This window comes from Mobula hypostoma, chromosome 5 (genome assembly GCF_963921235.1).
Source record: "Mobula hypostoma chromosome 5, sMobHyp1.1, whole genome shotgun sequence".
In the NCBI taxonomy this organism is placed as follows: domain Eukaryota; kingdom Metazoa; phylum Chordata; class Chondrichthyes; order Myliobatiformes; family Myliobatidae; genus Mobula; species Mobula hypostoma.
The window spans coordinates 150,865,559-150,888,765 of NC_086101.1; the positions used below are offsets into that span (position 1 = coordinate 150,865,559).

General features: G+C 35.2%; 1 protein-coding gene across 4 annotated transcripts in view; it reads right to left on the reverse strand.

Annotated features, from left to right (window-relative positions):
• LOC134347073 (lysine-specific demethylase 4C-like) overlaps positions 1-23,207 on the reverse strand; it is a 394,026-nt gene that overhangs the window by 235,594 nt on the left and 135,225 nt on the right. The window contains exon 9 of one of the 4 annotated variants that reach the window (XM_063049178.1): positions 188-4,382. The exons of 1 other annotated variant lie outside the window; for it this stretch is intronic. In XM_063049178.1, coding sequence (XP_062905248.1) covers positions 4,200-4,382 — 183 coding nt within the window. In that variant the 3' untranslated portion in view covers positions 188-4,199. Of the gene's footprint in view, positions 1-187; positions 4,383-12,218; positions 12,238-21,819; positions 22,346-23,207 lie in introns of those variants that run through there. 2 more of the 4 variants (XM_063049180.1, XM_063049179.1) reach the window with 2 other exon arrangements.

Below are 23,207 nucleotides of genomic sequence, written 5' to 3' on the forward strand. Positions count from 1 at the left end.
TTTGAACTAGTATAGATAAAGTCTTTCCTTTCCTGCAGGAAAAAAACATCCACTATATTATTAATAATATGGACACAGAAATTGATTGGTTTTCAGAATTGGCATCCAAGAGGTCTGCAGAGCTCTTTAAACAATTTTAAACTTTAAACAATTATGAAGTGCAATTACAATGCATCAGGATCTTTTGCTTAATTTTCATACAATTAAATCTGAATAGCAATGTGCACAGATGAACAATAAACAGATTTCCACTTTGTATTTGAATCTTTATTTCTTTCTACTATAATATAAACCTGTGACAAAAAAGGCCATTCAGAATTCCTTACATCTGGCACATCATCATTACGTATTTCTATTTCTACAAACAGGTTTGGAAATAAAGCAGAAGAATACAACAGACTTTCAATTAGACTTCTGTTTTAGTGGTATCAGGCCTATGCTCTTTGATACAATTCCTTTTTGTCCTTAGCATAGAAACTGCCATAATCCATACGAATATATCACCAGCACGGCACACCCAAAATGCTGGAGGAACTCCGCAGGTCAGGCAACATCTATGGAAGTGAATAAACAGTCAACATTTTGGGCCAAGACCTTTCATCAGGACCCATGGTTGACCTGCTGTGTGCGCTGCTCTGGATTTCCAGCAATTTCAGAATATTTTTTGTTTTTGAATGTATCACCAAAATAACATAAGTTTTATTTTGAAAACAGTAAGATAAGTGAATTTATTGTGGGCATTAATAACTTATATATTGTATAAAAGTAACATTTCATCTTCTATGCATTTCTTTAGCACCAATCACTGTTGCTCAAGTAACATGTATTCAATGTTACTGCCAACTCCATGATTAACCACTGCTCCAGAATTTGACCCAAAGTGATTTTATAGTCCCTTGGGCACTTATTGAATGCACAACTGATATAGGAATTTCTGCATGATGCAACTTCCTCATCAAAAGTGCAGCTGTTTCTGAACAGTTCATAGCTCACATAATGATGGATGAAAAAGTGGCATCTCAGGAGCCTTATAATTTTGTAGTTACGACTTCCTTTACCTAATAATGACTCCATTAAATTTTCCTTGGTAAGCCCTGATGTTCCAATTAAACCCCACAAGGAAGCAAATCAGGTACAGCCTGGTCCCAAAACAACACATTCTTTTTAATTAAAACCTGCAGCTGTTTCATATTCATCCTAATTCAATATAACTCATGTACAGCATACAAATTCAGCTGAATATAAACTCTAGAACAGTAACTTATATTTGCGAACCAAACATTTATTTAATAAAATGTCTCAACTTATGGGAAATGTACAAAACAAGACTTGACACCAGTTGAGAGAGAGATATATTTAGCTAAATGACCAGACCTTGGTTAAATAGCAGGCCTTGAATAGGATTTATGAGAGATCCAGGGATGGTAGTTCAGAGTTGAGAAACTTGGCAACCAGGAGAATGCCCCCAAATAGAAAACAATTAAAATCAGACTTAAAAGACCAGAAATAAAATAGCTCCAATATCTCCAAATATTTGTAAAGTGGGATTTCCTTTAAGAATCAAGGATACAGTCCTCTGGGAAAAGGAATCTTGTTGGCCTTTAACCTACTAAGTTTGTCTAGTTCTGTCTTCTCTTATGACAGTGATTGTTTTCAGTCCCTCTCGCCTACGTACCCCATGATTAGCTATTACTGGGAAGTCAATGTCTGCTACTACGATCATTTAAAATAATTCTATGACTGAAGGAAGGAGTGGCTAACATGACAGGGCACAGTTTTAAGGTGCTTGGAAGTAGGTACAAAGGAGATGTCAGGGCTAAGTTTTTTTTACACAGAGAGAAGTATGTGTGGAATGGGCTGCCGGTGACAGTGGTGGCAGCGGATATAATAAGGTCTTTTAAGAGACTCTTGGATAGGTACATGAAACTTAGAAAAATAGAGGGCTTGGGTAACCCAAGGTAATTTCTGAAGTAAGTACATGTTCGGCACAGCATTGTGGGCCAAATGGTCTGTATTGTGCTGTAGGTTTTCTCTGTTTCCATTAAATCTTTGTTATTTTTTTTCTCCTTTTCCCCAAAAGGAGGAATACTGATGAAAAATACATTTTCTGAGCTATTGTGGGTTGAAACAGTCAAGGAATTATATAATACACTAAACAGGGCATGAATTAGTAAACAATGTAGAAGAATGAATGATGTATACTTGAACAATGGTAACATGATCAAATGGTGACTTCTTTTACGATGGAAAGAGGAACAAAATTGGTTTATTTTAAAAAGTATTTTGTTGTCTTTGTTTTCTCATCTACATGCTAAGTTGATGTGGAAGGTAATGGGCATCGTAATGGATTACTACATATAGCGATTCAAAAGTAATATTTTCAGTTATGATCGACAGTTGACCGAAACTGTGAACTGACAAACAAAATTAGACAAATGTAAGGTGAAAACGCCTCCTGTACGTGTAAATAGATTTTTAAAAGGAACGCACAGTTGATACTTCAATTAAATACTCATACTATGACGAATTATTCCAGGCATATGCTTTATCATTTACTGAGAGTCTTTTACAGAAGTAAATACAATTTCCACCAAACAAAACAATACTCCCCCACCATTCCAATTTATGGGATAGATAGCTTTCTTGACAAGCAGAAACACAACGATCATCCAAATGGCCCCTGATAAGTCAAAAAAATTTTCAGTGCTTCTACACATGATATTTCTGCAGAGCAAATTAAAGATACCAATGTATTCTCTGTTTATCCTTATGACATAGCAGTACAGAAACATCCATAATGATGATTGCCTAACCATAATGATGATTGCCTAGCATGGTTACTTCTCAAATTCAACAAGATAGGAAATTATTGGAAGAAAATAGCCAAGCATTTTCTTGGGTTTTGCCACTTGTTACAACACAAATTGTCATCACTTTGCCTCAGCAATCAGAGATATGGGAGGCAGGGTTTAAGGGTCGGCACAACATTGTGGGCCTAAGGGCCTGTACTGAGCTGTACTATTCTATGTTCTATGTTTACATGCTGAACGCACAATTTGATGACAGGTTGTTACTGGCAAACCCATTACTTCACTTTACTGTTGGACTCACTGTTCCATCTAAGCTTCACGGGTGTGTGGCAGCACAGTAACTGAAATGTTCCTGTGCACATAGCCTTTGTTGCTGCAGAGCTGGAATTTTCTAATATATAATGTCAACATAATTTTGAAATTACGCTAATATAATTTTGAAATCTATGTTAATATAATTGTGAAATACCTTATCATTATGTGCTAATAAATATAATTCATTAATGCTCTAAATAACAAACGTACTACTTTACTTTCAAATATTTTAGAGCTTCAACATATTTACACTGTCAGTGTTTCAAGTTACAACACTGTTACAAATTGTAACAAACAATAAACACAGAATGGAAGTTGGTACCTCATTGTTAATAAACCGCCAGCCCACTGCCATCCGGTCAAAACATTTTACTTTTACCATTGTGTGTATCAGTAATTTTGACTGCCTGACATCATTTACTTGTACTGAGTGTTGCAGTGTGTGTTCTAGCTTGCTGTATTCTATATTCTGACTTTTTTGGCACGTAACCTTTCAAAGAAAAATCACAATCTAAAAAGATTTTTTTAAATTTAAAAACTGTTTCTATAAAATTGCTTGCATGACTGTGGTTATTTTATTAAAGTTACACATTTTTCATCTTACTGAATTTTTCAAATAATAATTATTATTTTCGCGTTCTCAAATAATAATTATCATTTTTAGCATCCTAAGCGTGTCAAAAAGAAAAGCAGAAGAGTTAAATGCTTTCAAGAACAAAGCTTGAACCAAATTAAAGGAAAATGACATTTGCAACTCAAATTTGCACCAAAAAACAAAAATTAAAAATTGGCAATATTTTTACAGATCAAGAATCTGCCGATGTTGTATACACCACTTGCGTGGAAACTAAAATTGGGGGCGAGTTCAGTAGTGGAAAAAAATGGGAAGAACGAAGGTTCAACTGTACTTTTTTCCATAGATGCTGCTTGGCCTACTGAGTTCCTCCAGCATTTTGTGTGTGTTGCTCGGATTTCCAGTATCTGCACGATTTCTCTTGTTTGTGATTTGATTACTACTCTGCAAAGTCTCGTCTAGGGATGTCTACCCTAAAAAAGTTTAAATCTTCCCTTCAGTTAAACTCTCTCCCACTCTCTCCCGCTGTAATTCCTGTTTTCATCAGTCCTGCCGAAGGGATTCGGCCTGAAATGTCGGCTGTACATTTTTCCATAGATGCTGCCTGGCCTGCTGAGTTCCTCCAGCATTTTGTGTGTCTTGCTCAGATTTCCAGCATCTGCAGGTCTTCTCTTGTTTGTGACCTTAACCAGAAAATTCATAAAGATGCAGTTACCAAGTTACACAACCAGAAGAAATGTGGAATTATGCACTTGTTAACTGAAACGCCAAAAGATTGAGAAGCAAAAGTAAAACAAGATGCACAAAAGTATACTAACTCTGATTCAGTCAAAGTGGTAATTGATTATATTATCTTAGCAATTAAAATTAATGTTTCTGTGCACTCCATGCAAGAAATTCCTGCAGGTGGCTAAATTTGTAAATATACCAGAGAGTTGGTGCGGTAAATAGTAAGCATTTGAATTTGTTGAGCACATCAGCTTTATGCTTCAGAAACAGATAATGGGGGGGGCGTCACGTGATGACGTGGGATTGAGATGTGTAGATCCAGCTCTCCCGCAACAAATTAGTAAAGTACCGTTTAAACAAAACAAAGTTAATAAATATTTTCTGAAAACTATTTATAAACTTTGTAAGACTACTTTACGATATGCCTCCTAAACTGCAACAAAAGAAGTCTGCTGTTACGAAGCAGCCGCGAGAGGGGAAGGAAAAAGGGCCTATTGCAACCATGGAGCCTCGGACTCGGGTTGGATCTCCTTCGGTAGAACAGGGAGCAATGGCGGTGTTAACGGGTTCTTCGAAGAAGGCACCGGAAATGCGCATGCGCAAATCGACACAACGCAAACTACAAGAACCGTCAGCCACTGCAATTGAAAATGACTCAGAGTCAGAATTGGATGCAGAGAACACAGATGAAGAAGAGGAGGAAGAATTGGAAGCGATTGGAAGTAAAGGAGATGATACAGACATAAGAGAGACTATATTGCAATTAACGGCTGAACTAAGAAAAGTAAGAGAAGAGCTTAGAGATACGAAGATGTGCTATAATAAAGTTATGGAAAGACAGGACAAAATGGATAAGAAGCTTCAAAAGATGGAAAGAGCAATGGGGCATATGAATGATAGAGTGGAAAAAACAGAAAATTATTTGCTTGTCTGGAACTCGGAAAGAAATCGACTCTTGGAGAAAGTGGACATGTTGGAAAATTTCAGTAGATGTAATAATATTAAAATTGTTGGTCTTAAAAAAGGTATGGAGGGAGAAAATCCAATAGAATTTTTTCAAAAATGGATCCCGGATGTTTTGCAAATGGAAGAGGAGGTTCCACCAATTGAAATTGAGCTGGCACATAGAGCTCTAAGGCCAAAACCAAAAGATGACCAATATCCACGATCGATTTTAATAAAATTCTTAAGATTTCAAGACAAGGAAAGGATTCTACAGGCAGCTGCTCGAGCTGCCAGGGATAGAAAAGGGCCATTGATAATTAAAGGGATCAAAGTTTTTTTCTACGCTGATATAAGTTATGAACTATTGAAGAGAAGGAAGAAATTTAATCCAGTGAAAAAAACCCTATGGGATCATGGTTATCAATTTATACTGCGTTACCCTGCAACCTTGAAGATTTTTTTGCCTGGTGGAGAAAAATGATTTTTTGATGACTACCAGAAAGCAGAGCGTTTGTGCGAGATTCTCTGAATATTCACCAGATACAAGAACAAATCCAGGGGAGCGAGATAGATTGAAGATGAAGATTGGGTTAAAGAATGGACTTGTTAGATTTTTGAAGCTGGATGAATGTATAAATATATCATTAATTATACGAGGGGGGTAAGAAAGGTTAAAACTGGAGGAATATTAGTTGGGAATAGTAACATTAATTTTGCCTATATATATATAATTTTTTTTTGTTGCGGGGGAGCTGGAAGAAGCACTGATCGATTGCTACGCTAATCATGTGTACAAGCGTGGCTTTTGCCATGACCCGTAAAATGGAGGGGGGTAGTGTTGTTCATTCACAACATTAGTGGGGGGGTATTTTGTTTTTTCTTTTTTTGTATTCTTTCTATCTTTTCTTTTCTTTTTGCCTGGAAGGTTGGGAGGGAAACACATAGCAACATGGTGAAGTTTAAAGAGATTCCCCAAGGAACTATGAGAGTTGAGAAGATAAGTAATGTTTTAGATTGGAGTAACTTTGTTAAGAATAATGACTAATTTATTGAATTTTTTGAGTTTTAATGTTAATGGGCTTAATGGACCAGTGAAAAGAAAAAGAATCTTAACACATATTAAAAAAATGAAGATAGATTTAGCTTTTTTACAGGAAACGCACCTAACAGAAACAGAACATCAGAAACTAAAGAGAGATTGGGTGGGAAGTGTTGTTGCGGCTTCATTTAATTCAAAAGCGAGGGGAGTAGCAATTTTGATCAATAAAACGTTACCAATTAGAATACAAAATGTAATAACTGATTCTGCGGGGAGATATGTGATTATACATTGTCAACTTTTTTCTGAATTATGGACTTTTATGAATATTTATGCATCAAACGAAAATGATGCAAAATTCATACAAGAAGCTTTTCTGAATTTGGCGGATGCACCTGAAAAAATATTAATTGGAGGAGACTTTAATTTTTGCTTAGACCCAGTCTTAGATAGATCAACCAAGGCTGTTATAAAATCGAAGGTAGTAAATTTAACTTTATCATTGATGAAGGATTTAAATTTGATTGATATATGGAGAAGAATCAATCCTAAAGAAAGAGACTATTCGTTCTACTCCCATAGACATAAAACTTACTCAAGGATAGATTTGTTTCTATTATCAATGCATATTCAACACAGAGTGAAAAATATGGAATATAAAGCAAGAATATTATCAGATCATTCCCCTTTATTAATGACAATAATAATGGCTGATAAGGAAGAAGTGGCTTATAGATGGAGATTTAATTCAACATTATTAAAACGTCAAGATTTCTGTGATTTTATGAAAAAGCAGATTCAATTTTTTTTGGATACAAATTTTCATTCAGTGGATGATAAATTTTATTATGGGATGCGATGAAAGCATATCTTAGGGGCCAGATAATAAGTTATACATCTAAAATTAAGAAAGAATATATGGCAGAACTAGATCAATTGGAAAAAGAGATTACAAAAATAGAAAAAGAATCTCAAAGAAATATGTCAGAAGAAAAACGAAGACAACTTGTTAATAAGAAGTTAAAATATAATACGCTTCAGACATATAGAACGGAAAAAGCAATTATAAGAACTAAACAAAGGTATTATGAGTTAGGTGAGAGAGCACATAAAATTCTTGCCTGGCAGTTGAAAACAGAACAAGCTTCCAAAACAATAAATGCAATTAGAACAAGGGCAAATAAAATATCTTATAAACCTCTTGAAATAAATGAAACTTTTAAAAATTTCTATTCTGAATTATATCAATCAGAATCACAAAATGATGTTAATGAGATAGAAAGGTTTTTATCACAAATTTCTCTTCCAAAATTGAATTTGGAAGAACAGAAGGGATTAGATATGCCTTTTACATTAAGAGAAGTTGAAGAAGCTTTAGGATCACTCCAAAGTAATAAATCTCCAGGAGAAGATGGTTTTCCACCTGAATTTTATAAAAAATTTAAAGATTTATTATTTCCTCTTTTTATGGAACTAATACGTCAAGCAGAAAAAATACATAAACTTCCAGAATCTTTTTCAACAGCGATTGTAATAGTATTGCCAAAAAAAGACAGAGACCCTATGAAACCAACATCATACAGGTCTATTTCTTTATTGAATACAGATTATAAAATAATAGCAAAAATTTTATCGAATAGATTATCTAAATATTTACCAAAATTAATACATATGGATCAAACAGGATTTATTAAAAATAGACAATTGGCAGATAATGTAACCCGGCTACTCAGTATAACTCATTTGGCACAAAAAAGGGATGAGAAGAGTATACTAGTAGCTTTGGATGCAGAAAAAGCATTTGATAGATTAGAATGGGATTTTTTATTTAAAGTATTAGAAAAATATGGGTTAGGAACATCTTTTATAAATTGGATTAAAACTTTAAATTCTAACCCTAAAGCTAAAGTAGTGACAAATTCTCAAATTTCAACACCATTTCAGTTAAAAAGGTCAACTAGACAAGGTTGTCCATTATCACCTGCTTTATTTGTACTGGCGATAGAGCCATTAGCAGAACTAATCAGAATTGATCCAGATATTATGGGTTTTAGAGTTAATCAGGAGGAATATAAAATTAATCTTTTTGCCGATGATGTTTTGATCTATTTAACAAACCCACAACATTCGTTACATAAACTATCTTCTAGATTGGATGAATATGGGAAGGTATCAGGTTACAAAATAAATTGGGATAAAAGTGAAATTTTACCTCTTACTAAAGGAGACTATAGTCAATGTCGATTAGTAACCCAATTTAGATGGCCGGTAAATGGTATAAAGTATTTAGGTATAAGACTTGATAATGATGTAAAGAATTTATATAAATTTAATTATTTACCACTGTTGAAAAAAATTCAAGAAGATTTTGACAAATGGATGATACTACCAATAACATTAGTAGGTAGAGTCAATGTTGTAAAAATGAATATATTTCCTAGATTACAGTATTTGTTTCAAACATTACCAATACAATTGCCACAGAAATTTTTTCAAGAATTAAATAAATGTGTGAGAAAATTTCTTTGGAAAGGTAAAATGTCAAGAATATCATTGGAAAAATTGACATGTAAATTTAGGTTAGGAGGGTTACAACTTCCAAACTTTAAAAACTATTATAAAGCAAATCAACTTAGATTTATTGCATCTTTCTTCGATGATCAAAAACCAGCATGGATTAAAATAGAACTAGATAAGATAGGAGAAAATAGACCTGAAGATTTTATATATAAATGGGAATCTAAATGGATACGGGAAAAGAAAGAATCTCCTATATTAACACATTTGATTGATTTATGGAATAAGATAAATGATGATAATGAAACACAGAAATCTCTATTAGCAAGGAGACCTTTGTTTCAAAACAGACTTATTCCTTTTACAATGGACAATCAACTTTTATATAATTGGTACCAAAAAGGGATTAAATTTATAGGAGATTGTTTTGAACGAGGTATATTGATGTCATCTGAACAATTAAAGGATAAATATAAAATATCTAATAATACTTTCTTTTGTTACTTTCAATTAAGGGCTTACTTAAAAGGTAAGCTGGGTCAAACAATGTTTTTGCCAAAACCTAATGAAATTGAAATTTTAATTCAAAAAGGGAAAATTAAAAAATTTATTTCTTGTATGTATAATTTGATTCAAGAACAGACAATTAAACAAGGAACCCATAAGTCAAAGCAAAAATGGGAAACAGATTTGAATATTAATATTGATGAAACAAATTGGTCAAGACTCTGTCTTGACAGTATGACAAATACAATAAATGTTCGACTTAGATTAGTACAATATAATTTTTTACACCAATTATATATTACACCACAAAAAATAAATAGATTAAATTCAAATCTATCTGATAAATGCTTTCGGTGTAATCAAGAAATTGGTACTTTTTTACATTCTACTTGGTCTTGTTTTAAAATTCAACCCTTTTGGATAAATTTAAGAGTCTTATTGGAACAAATTACTGGAACTCAACTTCCACATAACCCTGTATTATTTCTATTAGGTGATATTGAAGGGATAAAACCAAAACTTAAATTGAATAAATATCAGAAAGAATTTATAAAAATTGCATTGGCAGTAGCTAAGAAGACTATAGCAGTTACTTGGAAATCTGATTCGTATTTAAGTATGGATCGTTGGAATAATGAAATGGCTAGTTCTATTCCACTCGAAAAAATTACTTATAATTTAAGAGATAAATATGTAACATTTTTGAATATTTGGCGCCCTTATTTACAAAAGATAGGATGGCATATTTAAGTGCTCGATAAAGACCTTGGTCCCTTGGGGAAAGTAACGAATAATTATACCAAATTTATTTTGAATCCCATGGAGCATGTGGAAACCTTCCAACATCCAGGCGGTTCTTTTCTTTTTTCTCTCTTTTTTTCTTTTTAGGTAGGACTATATATATGGGGGGGAGGGTTAAGGGGAGGGGGGAGAGTAGATTTTATCTTTTCATGTATTCTTTTTGAAAACTCAATAAAAATTATATTAAAAAAAAGAAACAGATAATGGAAGAATTGTGGGAAACTGTTTTCCATACACTAATTGCTAACAAAAGCACAGACATTTCTGTACTGAAAATGTTAATTTTGTATTTTAAGTTTCATCTGTAAAATGAAATTTCCTGTAAGACTATGTTTGAGGATATTTTGAAACTATCTGCTTGTGACGGTATCACATTCGTTGTCGCAATAAAAAAATTACATTAACACCAATCTTAATATTCAATAGGTGGTGATGTTTACGTCAGACAGGGCAAATGTTATGTTTGGAAAGAATAATAGTGTGGCAGCAATTCTTCAAAGAGAAATAAAGCATCTGTCTGATCATTGCACAGAGAAGCCCTGGGATTAGACTATGCATGGGTAAACATATCAATTATGCAGGATATAGAAACATTGCTACAAACAGTGTATACAATGTACAGCAGGTCGCCAGTTAAAAAACAGAAAGCTAGAAGAATTAGCTAATGTTACAGAATGTGATGATGTGTCATTTAGATCACCAAACAACGTAAAACGGCTGTCACGATATTTTACCATTAATGATGAAGTAAGAAGTTTTAATCCAACGTTGCTAAGAGGAAGTTAATGAACGTAACGATCCAATCAGAAACTACTGCCTTAAGACCTTAACCAATCCACAGTATCGAGCAGCATTAACTATCCTTAATGATGTTTTAGAAGATCTGGCATCTCTTAGTAAATTACTTCAGAAAAGCTGTTTGAGTACAATTGAAGCACTGCAGTATGTAAAAACAAACATTAGCAAGTTGAGGTCACAGTATCTTGGTGATACCGTTTATTGGAGTGACAAAGTGAAAGGATCTGCTTACATCTATAAATTCTGACATCGATTCGGCGCCTGTTACTCAATTCATTTAACATATGTGTAATCTCTTGTTTAATAGATTTCTGACGATAAGTTAAGAGAATGGCAAGCTTTTGAACCTGTTGCTATTGTAAAGGAAACTAATTTTAAATGTGGAAAAGAGAATATTGTATCACTGACAAAACAGTTACTATTAAAAACTACAAAAAAAGTATTGCCTCAAAAATGTCACAGCAATACTGTGATTTGAAGTTTGTTGTTTCTGAGAAAGTTCAGGCTGGTTCAATCAAGACATTCACTGCCATGTTGAACGACGTGCTTAGAAATGGAGAATTTGAAGAACAGTCAATTCCTGTTGCATCATTGGAACATTTAGATTAGATTATGAGAACACTCGGTCCTCTTTTATTGTCATTTAGAAATGCATACGTGCATTAAGAAATGATACAATGTTTCTCCGGAGTGATATCACAGAAAACAAGGCAGACCAAAGACTAACACTGACAAAACCACATAATTATAACATATAGTTACAGCAGTGCAAAGCAATACCATAATTTGATAAAGAACAGACCATAGGCACAGTAAAAAAAAAAGTTCTCAAAGTCCTGAGTCGAATGACTCCCGAGTCCCCGATAGCAGGAGGCAAAGGGAGAAACTCCCTGCCATAAACCTCCAGGCACCGTCAACTTGCCAATACCTTGGAAGCAGCCGACCCCAGCCAACCCTGAGTCCATCCGTCCGAAAACTCCGAGCTTCCAAGCAGCCTCTCCGATACAGCCTCCCGAGTGCCATCGACCTCTCCCCGGCCACTGAAACACGCAAAGCCGAGGATTTCAGGGCCTTCTGCTCCGGAGATTCCAGTTACCACACAGTAGCAGCGGTAGCAAAGCAGTCATTTCAGAAGTTTTCCAGATGTTCCGCTGTGCTCTCACATCTGTCTCCATCAAATCAGGATTGTGCACGGTCCCCTACTTGACAAATAACAGATATTCATCACCGAAGTGGTTGCGCGCGCTGTCGTCGCGCCATCTTCTCCCCCTTCCCGGGAGGATATTTCAAACTTCTAGTGCTGACTGTAAACATGGATTCAATTTTATGAATTCAATCAAATGTAAATCCAGACTAGAAGAGGAACATTTGGATGATCTAATGAGGATTAAGATACATCTTTCATCTGGATGTGAAATTAATTTGGACCGGGTTTATAGACAGTGGATTTGTAATATAGACAGACAAGAAAAAGTTTACAAAACGTGAAAGATTTTATTTGCTGTATTTCATTATACTCAGTCATTAATAAATAAAATCAAAAGTATGTAATTTTTCCATTTTCATTCTAAATATTCATAGTATGTATACTACAAAAGAATCATTTAAAATGCCGCGCAGATTTCAGGCCATGTAAAAGTTTCTTGCTCAGAGGAATGGTTGGTCTGTACAACTGTAAAAAAAAAATTAGAGGAAGCATTTGTTGGACTCTACATAAAAATAAACAAAGAAACAAAAAGCTGTTGAAGGATCTACTGTTTTTCCGGCATATATGACGAATAAACCTGTTGAACTTCTTCAGGTTTCAAGCTGAAGCATCAGCTCGCAGATCCTGTGACATTACACTTGGTACAGAAGCCACAAACCCACTTCCTTATTTGGCTGAGAGAAAGGCATTCAAACATTCGAAAAGAACTGAAAGATTTTAACAGGTGGCAAAGATTTGATCTGGAAACCTCAGGATCCAATTACATCACAAAAAGGTTATCTTTTCAGATACACCTAAAGTCAACACAGGAAAAATATTATATTACACCTATTATATCTTTCAGTTAGCAAAGCATTAATTCCATGCCATAGAATTTAGTTATATTTCAACATTGCTGATTCAATATAACTGACACTGAACTTGAATTAAATTAAATTAAAACGCACTATGATTAAAAAAAACAAAAACACCAACTTCCATTTTAAGTTTAAAAGTCTGTTTGCCAAGTCAACCACAATAACACAGTGAAAAAATCCTCTGCAGCAAGAATATACCACATTAGTTTAATACGACAATGAAAATTAGTTGCAACAGACACAAAATGCTGGAAGAATTCAGCAAACACGAGGAATTCTGCAGATGCTGGAAATTCAAGCAACACACAAAGTTGCTGGTGAACGCAGCAGGCCAGGCAGCATCTCTAGGAAGAGGTACACTCGACGTTTCGGGCTAAGACCCTTCGTCAGGACTAACTGAAGGAAGAGCTAGTAAGAGATTTGAAAGTAAAAGATTTAAGAATTCAGCAGGTCAGGCAGCATCCTATGGAGTTGAATAAAGAATCAACATTTCAGGCCGAGATCCTTCTTTAGGACTGGAAAGGAAGAATGAAGATGCCAGAACAAAAAGGGTGGGGGGAGGGGAAGAAGAACCACCTAGAAAGGTGATAGGTGAAGAGAGCTGAAAGACTGGGTGGGTGCAGGTGATCCCTGCTGGCCAGCCTCCTCACCCGCTTGGCTTCACTTGTCTTTTTTTAAATACTCCTCCTTTCCTTCCCCCGACTTTTTTATTCTGGCGTCTTCTCCCTTCCTTTCCAGTGATGAAGAAGGGTCTCAACCTAAAACATCAACTGTTTAGTCATTTACAAAGATGCTACATGACCTGCTGAGTTCCTCCAGCATTTTGTGTGTGTTGCTTTGGATTTCCAGCATCTATGTTCATAAAAATAAGTTATTTTAAAAAACTCAGTGGCCTGAAATCTTAACTCTGTTTCTCATTACATTGTTGATATCTTAACTGCTCAGGTTTTTCAGTGTTTTGTCTTTATTATTGTCTGTAGAGGAATAGTCTGAAGGTAGAAAAAAATCAATGGCATGCAGAGCATGGAGCTCACAGAATTAAGAACCTTAATCTAATTTCAATGCAAAGTATTTTGAATTTTATACTGGGCGGTGGATACTTTAATCAGATTTTCTAAACAGAGCAAATAATGAAATAGCTCTCTACTATCATTCTATACAAATAAATCAAATAATTCTTACTTTCAGAATCCATTAGATACTCTGCTTGTGCCTCAGTTTCTCTGGGTTCACTTTACTTAAACCCATTTTGTGAAGCCCAATCAAAAACAACTTAAAAGGTCTTAACCAAAGTTCATGTTTAGCACTAAATCTGAGATATTGTCAAGACAAAAGATTATTATTGATCATTTCTACACATACTTTGCAATATTTTTGAACAGCAAGCAACAGTAAATGATGCATAAAATCAAACTGAGAAAATAAACATGATCAATTTACTGTATGTGAAAAACACTTAAAAGTCAACAGAAAATACTATCAATATAAAATTACGTTAAGAGTTTCATTCCTTAGGCTTATTACATGGTCAGCTTTGTTAGACAGTCAGCAAAATGCCCATAAGATGCCTGTGCAAACTGAATAGCTGTGAAAGATTTAAAAGTATTGAAACTAATGCCAGGCTTGAGTTCGCCAACAAACTACAGCTGTGTTCAAGGTGATTCTATTAACTTTCAAAATAATAATACTACAATAATGTACAGTGCCTTGCAAAAGTATTCAGCCCCAACCCTTTATTCACATAAATGAGCATTACAACCAGGCTTTTGATCAATTTAACTGAGAATTTTTATTTGTGCATTACATCCTCCTTTTTCACAGTAGAATCCAAAAAAAGGGTAAGTGGTAAAGAATACAAAAATAAAAAATCAAAATCAGAAATGTCAGCAGTTCAAAAGTATTCATCCCCCTTTGCTCAGTACTTAGTTGAACAACCTCTAGCAGCTATTCCAGCCAGTAGACTTTTTGGATAAGTCTCTATTAACTTTGTACAATGTAATGGAGCAAGATTTTCCAATTCCTCCATGCAAAATTGCTCAAGCTGCACCAGGTTAGTTCGGGAGCATCCCGCATTTATGTGCAAATATGCCCCACTCTCTATAACTGTTCGATTTGAATTCTAATTTGGCCGAACTCACTGCATGTAAAACCATGAGAGACTGATTATGTGCTTAATAAAATATGCCAGTAATTCAATAAATGTCAATTTACTATGGTTTTGATTTAGAAACTTGAATACCGTATAGCAACCAGCTAATGGAAAACAATTATACCTAACACATCAGATCACAAAAACTTAAGATCATTAGCGAAAATCTCAGCATTAAAAATGTTAACAACTAAACCAAATTCTCCAAAACCATAGCAACTTACATCATTTATAGAGGACAAAAAAAATGCCCAATATTCAATACAATTTATTTTTGGTATGAAGAAAGCTAAATTTTGATTTGGTTGCATTTTGAATATCAAAAGAAATAAAAGATCAGAGGCAACTTATAAGTAATAAAGGCTTCACAGGTATTAAAGTTAGCTTCCAATGCAATGCTCCTCAGCAAATAATAGGTATGTTGCAAAATGACAAACAGACTTATCTTCAAGTTACCGCAGATAAATGTTAATTTATATTGATTATAAGTCCCATACATAGAAAGAAATTGTCAGGGAATATATAAGCTAACAATATTGTTTACAAGATGATGGAATTCCATAGATAACTTGACCACATCTTACTTCCTCTGGGGATTCAATTACATTCTCAGTTTTGTTACATCTATTCTGACAAAGAAACTTTCCACATCGGTGGTTCCAAGATATGTTCCAGTTTGCTTGATTGCATTTTCACCTCCATTATAGCCAGTAGGACGTCCAACCTTGCCCATTCCATTTCTTGCACTTTGGCTCTGGACACCTCTTCTCCCACACAGAGGATATAGTTTCTCTTGTTCTTACCATCCAGCTAACCGACCAGAGTATCTCCTCCATAACCTCCACCAACTTCAGAATGCAAATAAACCATTCCAACTAATACATGGAGATTTGGTTGTGTGCTTAATATTTAACCTTATTCTACCTGACATTTTACCTCTCCTCTTTCAAGCCTAAATCTTCAAAAACATTTTCCAAGTGACACACCAATTCACATTTTTCTATTCCTATTCAGCACAGTGGATACAAAAGCAGACTGGGTTACAGATTCACAGAGCACTTTCATTTAGTCTGCAACAATGATCTTCCAGCTGACTGTTGGGTAAACTCTTCATTTTACTCACATTTGACTCAATTACAGGCTCTTGCTCTTAATTTAATGGTTTAATATATATATGAAGAAAAGGACCTCAACTTAGTATATCGTACATTACAATCAAACAAGAGCCAGGCAAGGCATCTCCAAAAAGATTGAGTCTTATCCCCTATCCTTAATGTTCAATAGATGTAGGAGCCATGTATCTATTTTCTGTCTGTATTGTATTTTGTGGCACATTTATTATGATCATCTGTCACGTGGGCTGGGACATAGGTAGAAGCAAATGAGTATAGTTAAATATCCACGCTTTGGGTTATCCAGCGAGAGAGTTAGCCAGGAATGATTTTTTTGTTGTTGACCACTTAAATATGCAAATTTCACTAATTGGAATGCTAATTTAGTTCAACTGCTAATTATGCTTCATATCGCTTACATTGCCAATTAGAACGCTTAGTTACGCTGAGTTAAATGCTAAAATCACAAATTTTTTTTAAAGTTTTTTATTGTTATAAGATTGTTTGACGAGACTGGAATTGTAATAAAGGATCGAACCTACTTCTTCCAACTTGGAACTTCGTTATTTGGAAGCACATCATCTAATGTCAATTACCTGTCAATTAGACTCTCAGAGGTTTTAGTTTGTTTTCAAGTAACCACTACGATGAGACTACCATCATCATACCCTGGGGTGCACCATCAGAAACTCAACTGAACCAGCCACATAAATACTTTCACTATAAGAGCTAGTCAGAACCTGGGTATCTGTGTCAAGATACTGTATTTATTGCCTGACACACCATAGCCTTCTAACATCTACAAGGCACAAGTCAGTTGTAATGGAATACGCTGCTTGCTGGACTAATAGAAATATAAGCCAAATTTACCTTATTGTTACTGTATTAACTTGCAAAAACCTGGAATAATTCCACCAAATACTTACACTTCTTTCCAACATTATTGTGCCTTTCCTGAGCAAAAAAAAATCTGCTGAGGAATGCATTAGGTTTCCCTGCATCTGCTGTGGGAAAGGAATTATCAATGTTTTCAGGTGGAAACCGTGTATCAGGGCTTGAAATGTCGACAATTCCTTCTCTTCCACCCCCCCCACAAAAAAAAAGATGCCGCTTGATCTGCTGAGTTCCTCCAGTACATCGCTTGTTGCTCCAGATGCCAGCATCGGCAGTCTTGTGTCTTTTCTAAGGATCTGCACAAAAATCAATGGAGTACAGCACACCATATTAGGCTAGACCAAGACTGGCCATTTTAGAATTGCAATTCCTTTGTGATAAAGACCACCAGTCTGTGAATACGTTTTATTACTTTTGTTCCTTTACAATAGGTTTTAGTTGTCCATTGCACATAATCCGTTCTCCTTTGTGTCTCGGCATTTACAAAAATATTCAAAAGGTGTCATTCTTGAATCCCATATTATTATCTTACCCCTGCTCACACTTGCTTGCCTACTCACATACTCCATCTTTTTGCAAGTTTCTGCTCCCACTGAAATATTTTACTGTGCCTCATAATTTGGTCATCCACTAACCTGTCGGTAGAATGCTCTTCTCCACTAACCAAGTCAGTGATATATATGGATTAGAAAAATGAAACCCAAGTAAAGATCTCTTACCGATATTACTTGTCATATCCCGCAAATCAAAATACTTTTACTTTCATCCCTATTTTCAGTCTGCTATCTCAGAACATATTATCAGAAAAATAAAAGTGGAGGCAATAAGGAGAAAAATACATTAAGAGCCTTTCTTGTGTGAATGATGCAGTAGATCAAGTATGAAACTCTGCATGTTTACTGCAATAGAAAACAAAAACTCAGCAATCACTGTCTTCAAAATTCACATTAATTTGGTAAGAAAATAATGGAAGAGGAAGAAGCTAAAATAAAAACTGCTGAGAAAAATAGCCTACAGTCACATTGATGAATGACTACTAGACTCTAACTAGGTACCATTATATAGGATGTTACTGCAATGTACTCAGTTCCAGCACACAAGAACTCTTCTTTTCAATTATAAGGTAATGGGCTTTTCACAACACCAATGCTTCCAATCAACGTTCTGCATCAAGTTTAGAAGGGACAGTGAATTCTTAAGCTGTCAGGGCAGTTTTCAGTAAAATTAATTAGGTGTGTACACCTAAATACAGCCACTTTTAAAAATATTGCCATGTTTAGAAAGATATTTAACATAATAAGATGCTAACATTTGAATAGTAGTTGCGTTCCTGAGAGATCCACCCTCATTTAAAAAAAAATAATTCTCATGGCAACAATACAATCTTTTGAATTCATCGATTACCTACATTAACAGAGATTTTATTAATGAAAATGTAATGCCAAAAATTCACAATGTAAAGAGCTAAATGTCTAAACCTTAAAAACTAAAATTTTGGATAAGAGTTCTCTTCATTGCATACTGAATGTTATCAGAAATGATTATTAATCCAATCCACATATATAATTTAATTGAACTTCTACATTAGGTTTTTTAAATCTATAACTTTGGAAAACAATTGGGGCCATCACTTTTACTAGTAGAAACAGGAATCAATGGAAACAAGGAAACAAGGAAATCAAGGTACTGGTCAGTCCGCACAGAGAACAGTTTTGAGCCCTTTATCAAAGAAAGGATGTGCAAGCATTGGATAGGGTCCAGAGGAGGTTTATGAGAACGATTCCAGGTATGAAAGGGTTACGGTATCAGAAATGTTTGATGGCTCTGAGCCTGTAATCACTGTAGTTTACTGGAATTAAGGGGATCTCATTGAAACCTTTCTTCTACTGGAAGGCCTAGATAGAGTGGATGTGGAGAGGATGCTTCCTGCAATGAGGAAGTCTAGTACCAGAGAGCACAGCCTCAGAATAGAAGTACAACCCTTTAGAACTTAGATGAGGAGTAATTTACTTAGCCAGAGGTAGTGAATCTGTGGAATTTATTGCCACAGATAGCTGTGGTGTCATTGAGTATATTTAAAGCAGAGGTTGATAGGTTCTTGATTAATAAGAGTGTCAAAGCTTATGGGGAGAAGGCAGGAGAACGAGGTGGATTATAAATCCGGCATTATAGAATGGCAGAACAAGCTTGATGGGCCAAAGGGCCTAATTTTGACCTATATCTGATTAATAACACAATAATAATAAGATATATTGGCTTTATCTTATTAATAATACAAATAGGACCACCTCTCACGTGTCAGTAAAGCCAGATACAGCAGCATATACATTTATGGTCCCCACTTCATTTAATTTTACTCAGGTTCAGTTTCAATATTTTCAAGATTATCCTGTAGTGGTGTGGTTGAATGAGGAATTACAAAGAGCAAATAAGCAGTTGACTCCACCAGTCACTGAGATCTGGTTCCGCAGTTTATGAACTTAATAAGTTTAGTTTTCTACTCTCCTGCAGTTTCCAAATCTGTGAATAAATCACCCAGATACAAAATTGCGTGTGTTACCTTAGAGAAAACTTCACTCTTAATGGGATATCAATTCATAATCATGAATGAATGATCAGAATTCAATTGAGGAATAATTACATACAAGAAAAACGCAAAGGAGCAAAACATGAAATTCTCAGTAACAAAACTCACTCTGTGCAGCATTATATTATGCAAAATGTTATAAACAAAACACTAAACCCTATGAGTTATCACTTTGCAAGTATAATCATTTCTACAGAATAGACGTAAATATCATTCCAAATACCAGTCAACACTCATAGCCCAAGAAATGTAACATAAAACTTGCAAAATCTGCAGGTGAGATCCCACAACGCAAAGATTTCAGCAAACTGCAGTAATATGAAAATTAATGACTTCAGAAAGTGAAGAGGCATCTGCAGTGTCTCCCAATTGTATGCATCAAAAACTATTACATTATTTAAAGGAAAACAAGTGCACAGAACTGGCTATTTGATAGGATTTTTAGCATTTTGTAAAGTGTAAGCAAAGGATGCCAAATTCAGTTGGATTATTAGAACCACAGGACCATAGAACATTACAGCACAGAAATAGGCCTTTTGGCCCTTCTTGGCTATGCCGAACCATTTTTCTGCCTAGTCCCACTGACCTGCACCTGGACCATATCCTTCCATACACCTCTCATCCATGTACCTGTCCAAGTTTTTCTTAAATGTTAAAAGTGAGCTCACATTCACCACTTCATCTGGCAGCTCATTCCACACTCCCACCACTCTCTGTGTGAAGAAGCATCTCCTTAATGTTCCCTTTAAACTTTTCCCCCTTCACCCTTAAACCATGTCCTCTGGTTTTTTTCTCCCCTAGCCTCAGTGGAAAAAGCCTGCTTGCATTCACTCTATCTATACCCATCATAATTTTATATACCTCTATCAAATCTCCCCTCATTCTTCTACGTTCCAGGGAATAAAGTCCTAACCTATTCAACCTTTCTCTGTAACTCAGTTTCTCAAATGCTGGCAACATCCTTGTAAACCTTCTCTACACTCTTTCAACCTTATTAATATCCTTCCTGTAATTTGGTGACCAAAACTGTACACAATACTCCAAATTCGGCCTCACCAATGCCTTATACAACCTCACCATAACATTCCAACTCTTACATTCCGATACTTTGATTTATAAAGGCCAATGTACTAAAAGCTCTCTTTACGACCCTATCTACCTGTGACGCCACTTTTAGGGAATTTTGTATATGTATTCCCAGATCCCCCTGTTCTACTGCACTCCTCGGTGCCCTATCATTTACCTTGTATGTTCTACCTTGGTTTGTCCTTCTAAAGTGCAATACCTCACACTTGTCTGTATTAAACTCCATCTGCCATTTTTCAGCCCAATTTTCCAGCTGGTCCAAAGCCCTCTGCAAGCTTTGAAAACCTTCCTCACTGTCCACTACACCTCACCTCCAATCTTTGTATCATCAGCAAATTTGCTGATCCAATTTACCACATTATCATCCAGATCATTGATATAGATGACAAATAACAACGGACCCAGCACTGATCCCTGTGGCACACCACTAGTCACAGGCCTCCACTCAGAGAAGCAATCCTCCACTACCACTCTCTGGCTTCTTCCATTGAGCCAATGTCTAAACCAAGACATTGTTCCCCAAGAAAACCTAATACTGCAGCTGTTTTATCCTTCAACTGTCTAACAAAATAAATGTTTTTATTTTCCCAACCTCAATTCTTCCTTTTGACCACTATTTTGGCAGTCAAAGAAAATACCAAGATTTATGAATTGAAAAATTCTTTTTACTATACTGTTTCACCTTTCTGCTGCCGCACTTAAAAGCTGATAAAAACCATAATCAATCCTAGTGCAGCTAGCTTTTACACAATAAGCTCATTTCCAAATGGTATGGAAAATATTTATTGTTATTCATTAAGTGCCTATTATAAATGTACACTTGCATACACAAAGAGTTCATGCAAATTTTTTAGAAGCAAGATGATCCAAGAAACATCAATACAGTAGTAGCAACTCCAGTCCACTGTTACTGTGGTACTACATGTTACATAGATCTGTTCACTCTCCTCAAAATGAAGCATCCAGAAGGAAAATTATATCCATTGTCATAGTTAACTTGTATAATTTTAACTGTTTTCTACAAGTCTTACTTACATACAAAGAGAAAATGCCAAGTCTCACCTGTTGAATATTTCCAGTATTTTCTGTTTTGGTTTTACATTTCTAGCATCTACATGTTTTAAATTTTAACTTACATAGGATCACTTAAGAGAAAATAACTAAAGCATGCATGAAACATACATTTGTGTGTCCCTCTCTTTAGATCCCATGGTCTAGGCTCCTAATTAGACACATTTTCAGAATGTCACATTGTTTTGCCCCAGAAATGCTACTCCTATGTTCTTTGTTCTAAACAGCCATAAAATGCAACACACATAAAAGTTGCTGGTGAACGCAGCAGGCCAGGCAACATCTCTAGGAAGAGGTGCAGTCGACGTTTCAGGCCGAGACCCTTCGTTCCAGCATCTGCAGAATTCCTGTTGTTTAAGCCATAAAATGCATTACTTTTGGCATAAATACTATTATCATATCCACCAGTACCTGAAAATGTGTTCAGTGGTTTTACGTTGTATACTTTTGAAGATAAAACACTCCTGCTGTGGCAACACAGAAGATGAAAGCCAGGTTGAATTGAGTGCTATCTGTCTATGTTTCTTTCTGTGATCTCTTGGGTTTCCTGTGGATGCTCCAGTTTTCTACCATGCCCCAAAGATGTACAAGAAATATATAAGGTTACTACAAATTAATCCAAGTAGTAAGTGACATAAAAAGAATCAAAGGGAAGTTCAGAGACGTGAGAGAGAATTACTTGAAAGGAAAAAATAATGGGGACTGAAGCTGATGGGTTTGCACTGCTGGAAGCTGGCATAACTGTTAGGCCAAATGGCCATCTTCTATGCCAGAAACTTTACAACTAGCTGATAACTGACTTTCACATTTCTTAGCCTTCTTCCCCTATTTGCAAATTTTCAACACGTACAATTCATTGAACTAGAACTATATGAATGAATATGTCATCATTTTTTTAAACTCTTGCAGCTTATTTTTATTAGAATTTTCTGTTAGATTAGACACCCAAATACACTCATTTCAATTTATTTCTTTCCTTCTACTCTATTTTGGTTGAAAAAACTTGTAATTTCTAATTAACAATCAAAGAATTCAAATACACTAAGTGATCTCGTAACAGCCTTGTCAATGAAATAATATGAACTGGAAAATATATTTCATTACAACGCTGTGAAATAAGCAAGAAACAAATCTTATTAAAACAATGACAGCAGGAATAAAAAAAATAAAAATCAGAACAAAATAATTATTTGTTGCATTACTGAACGG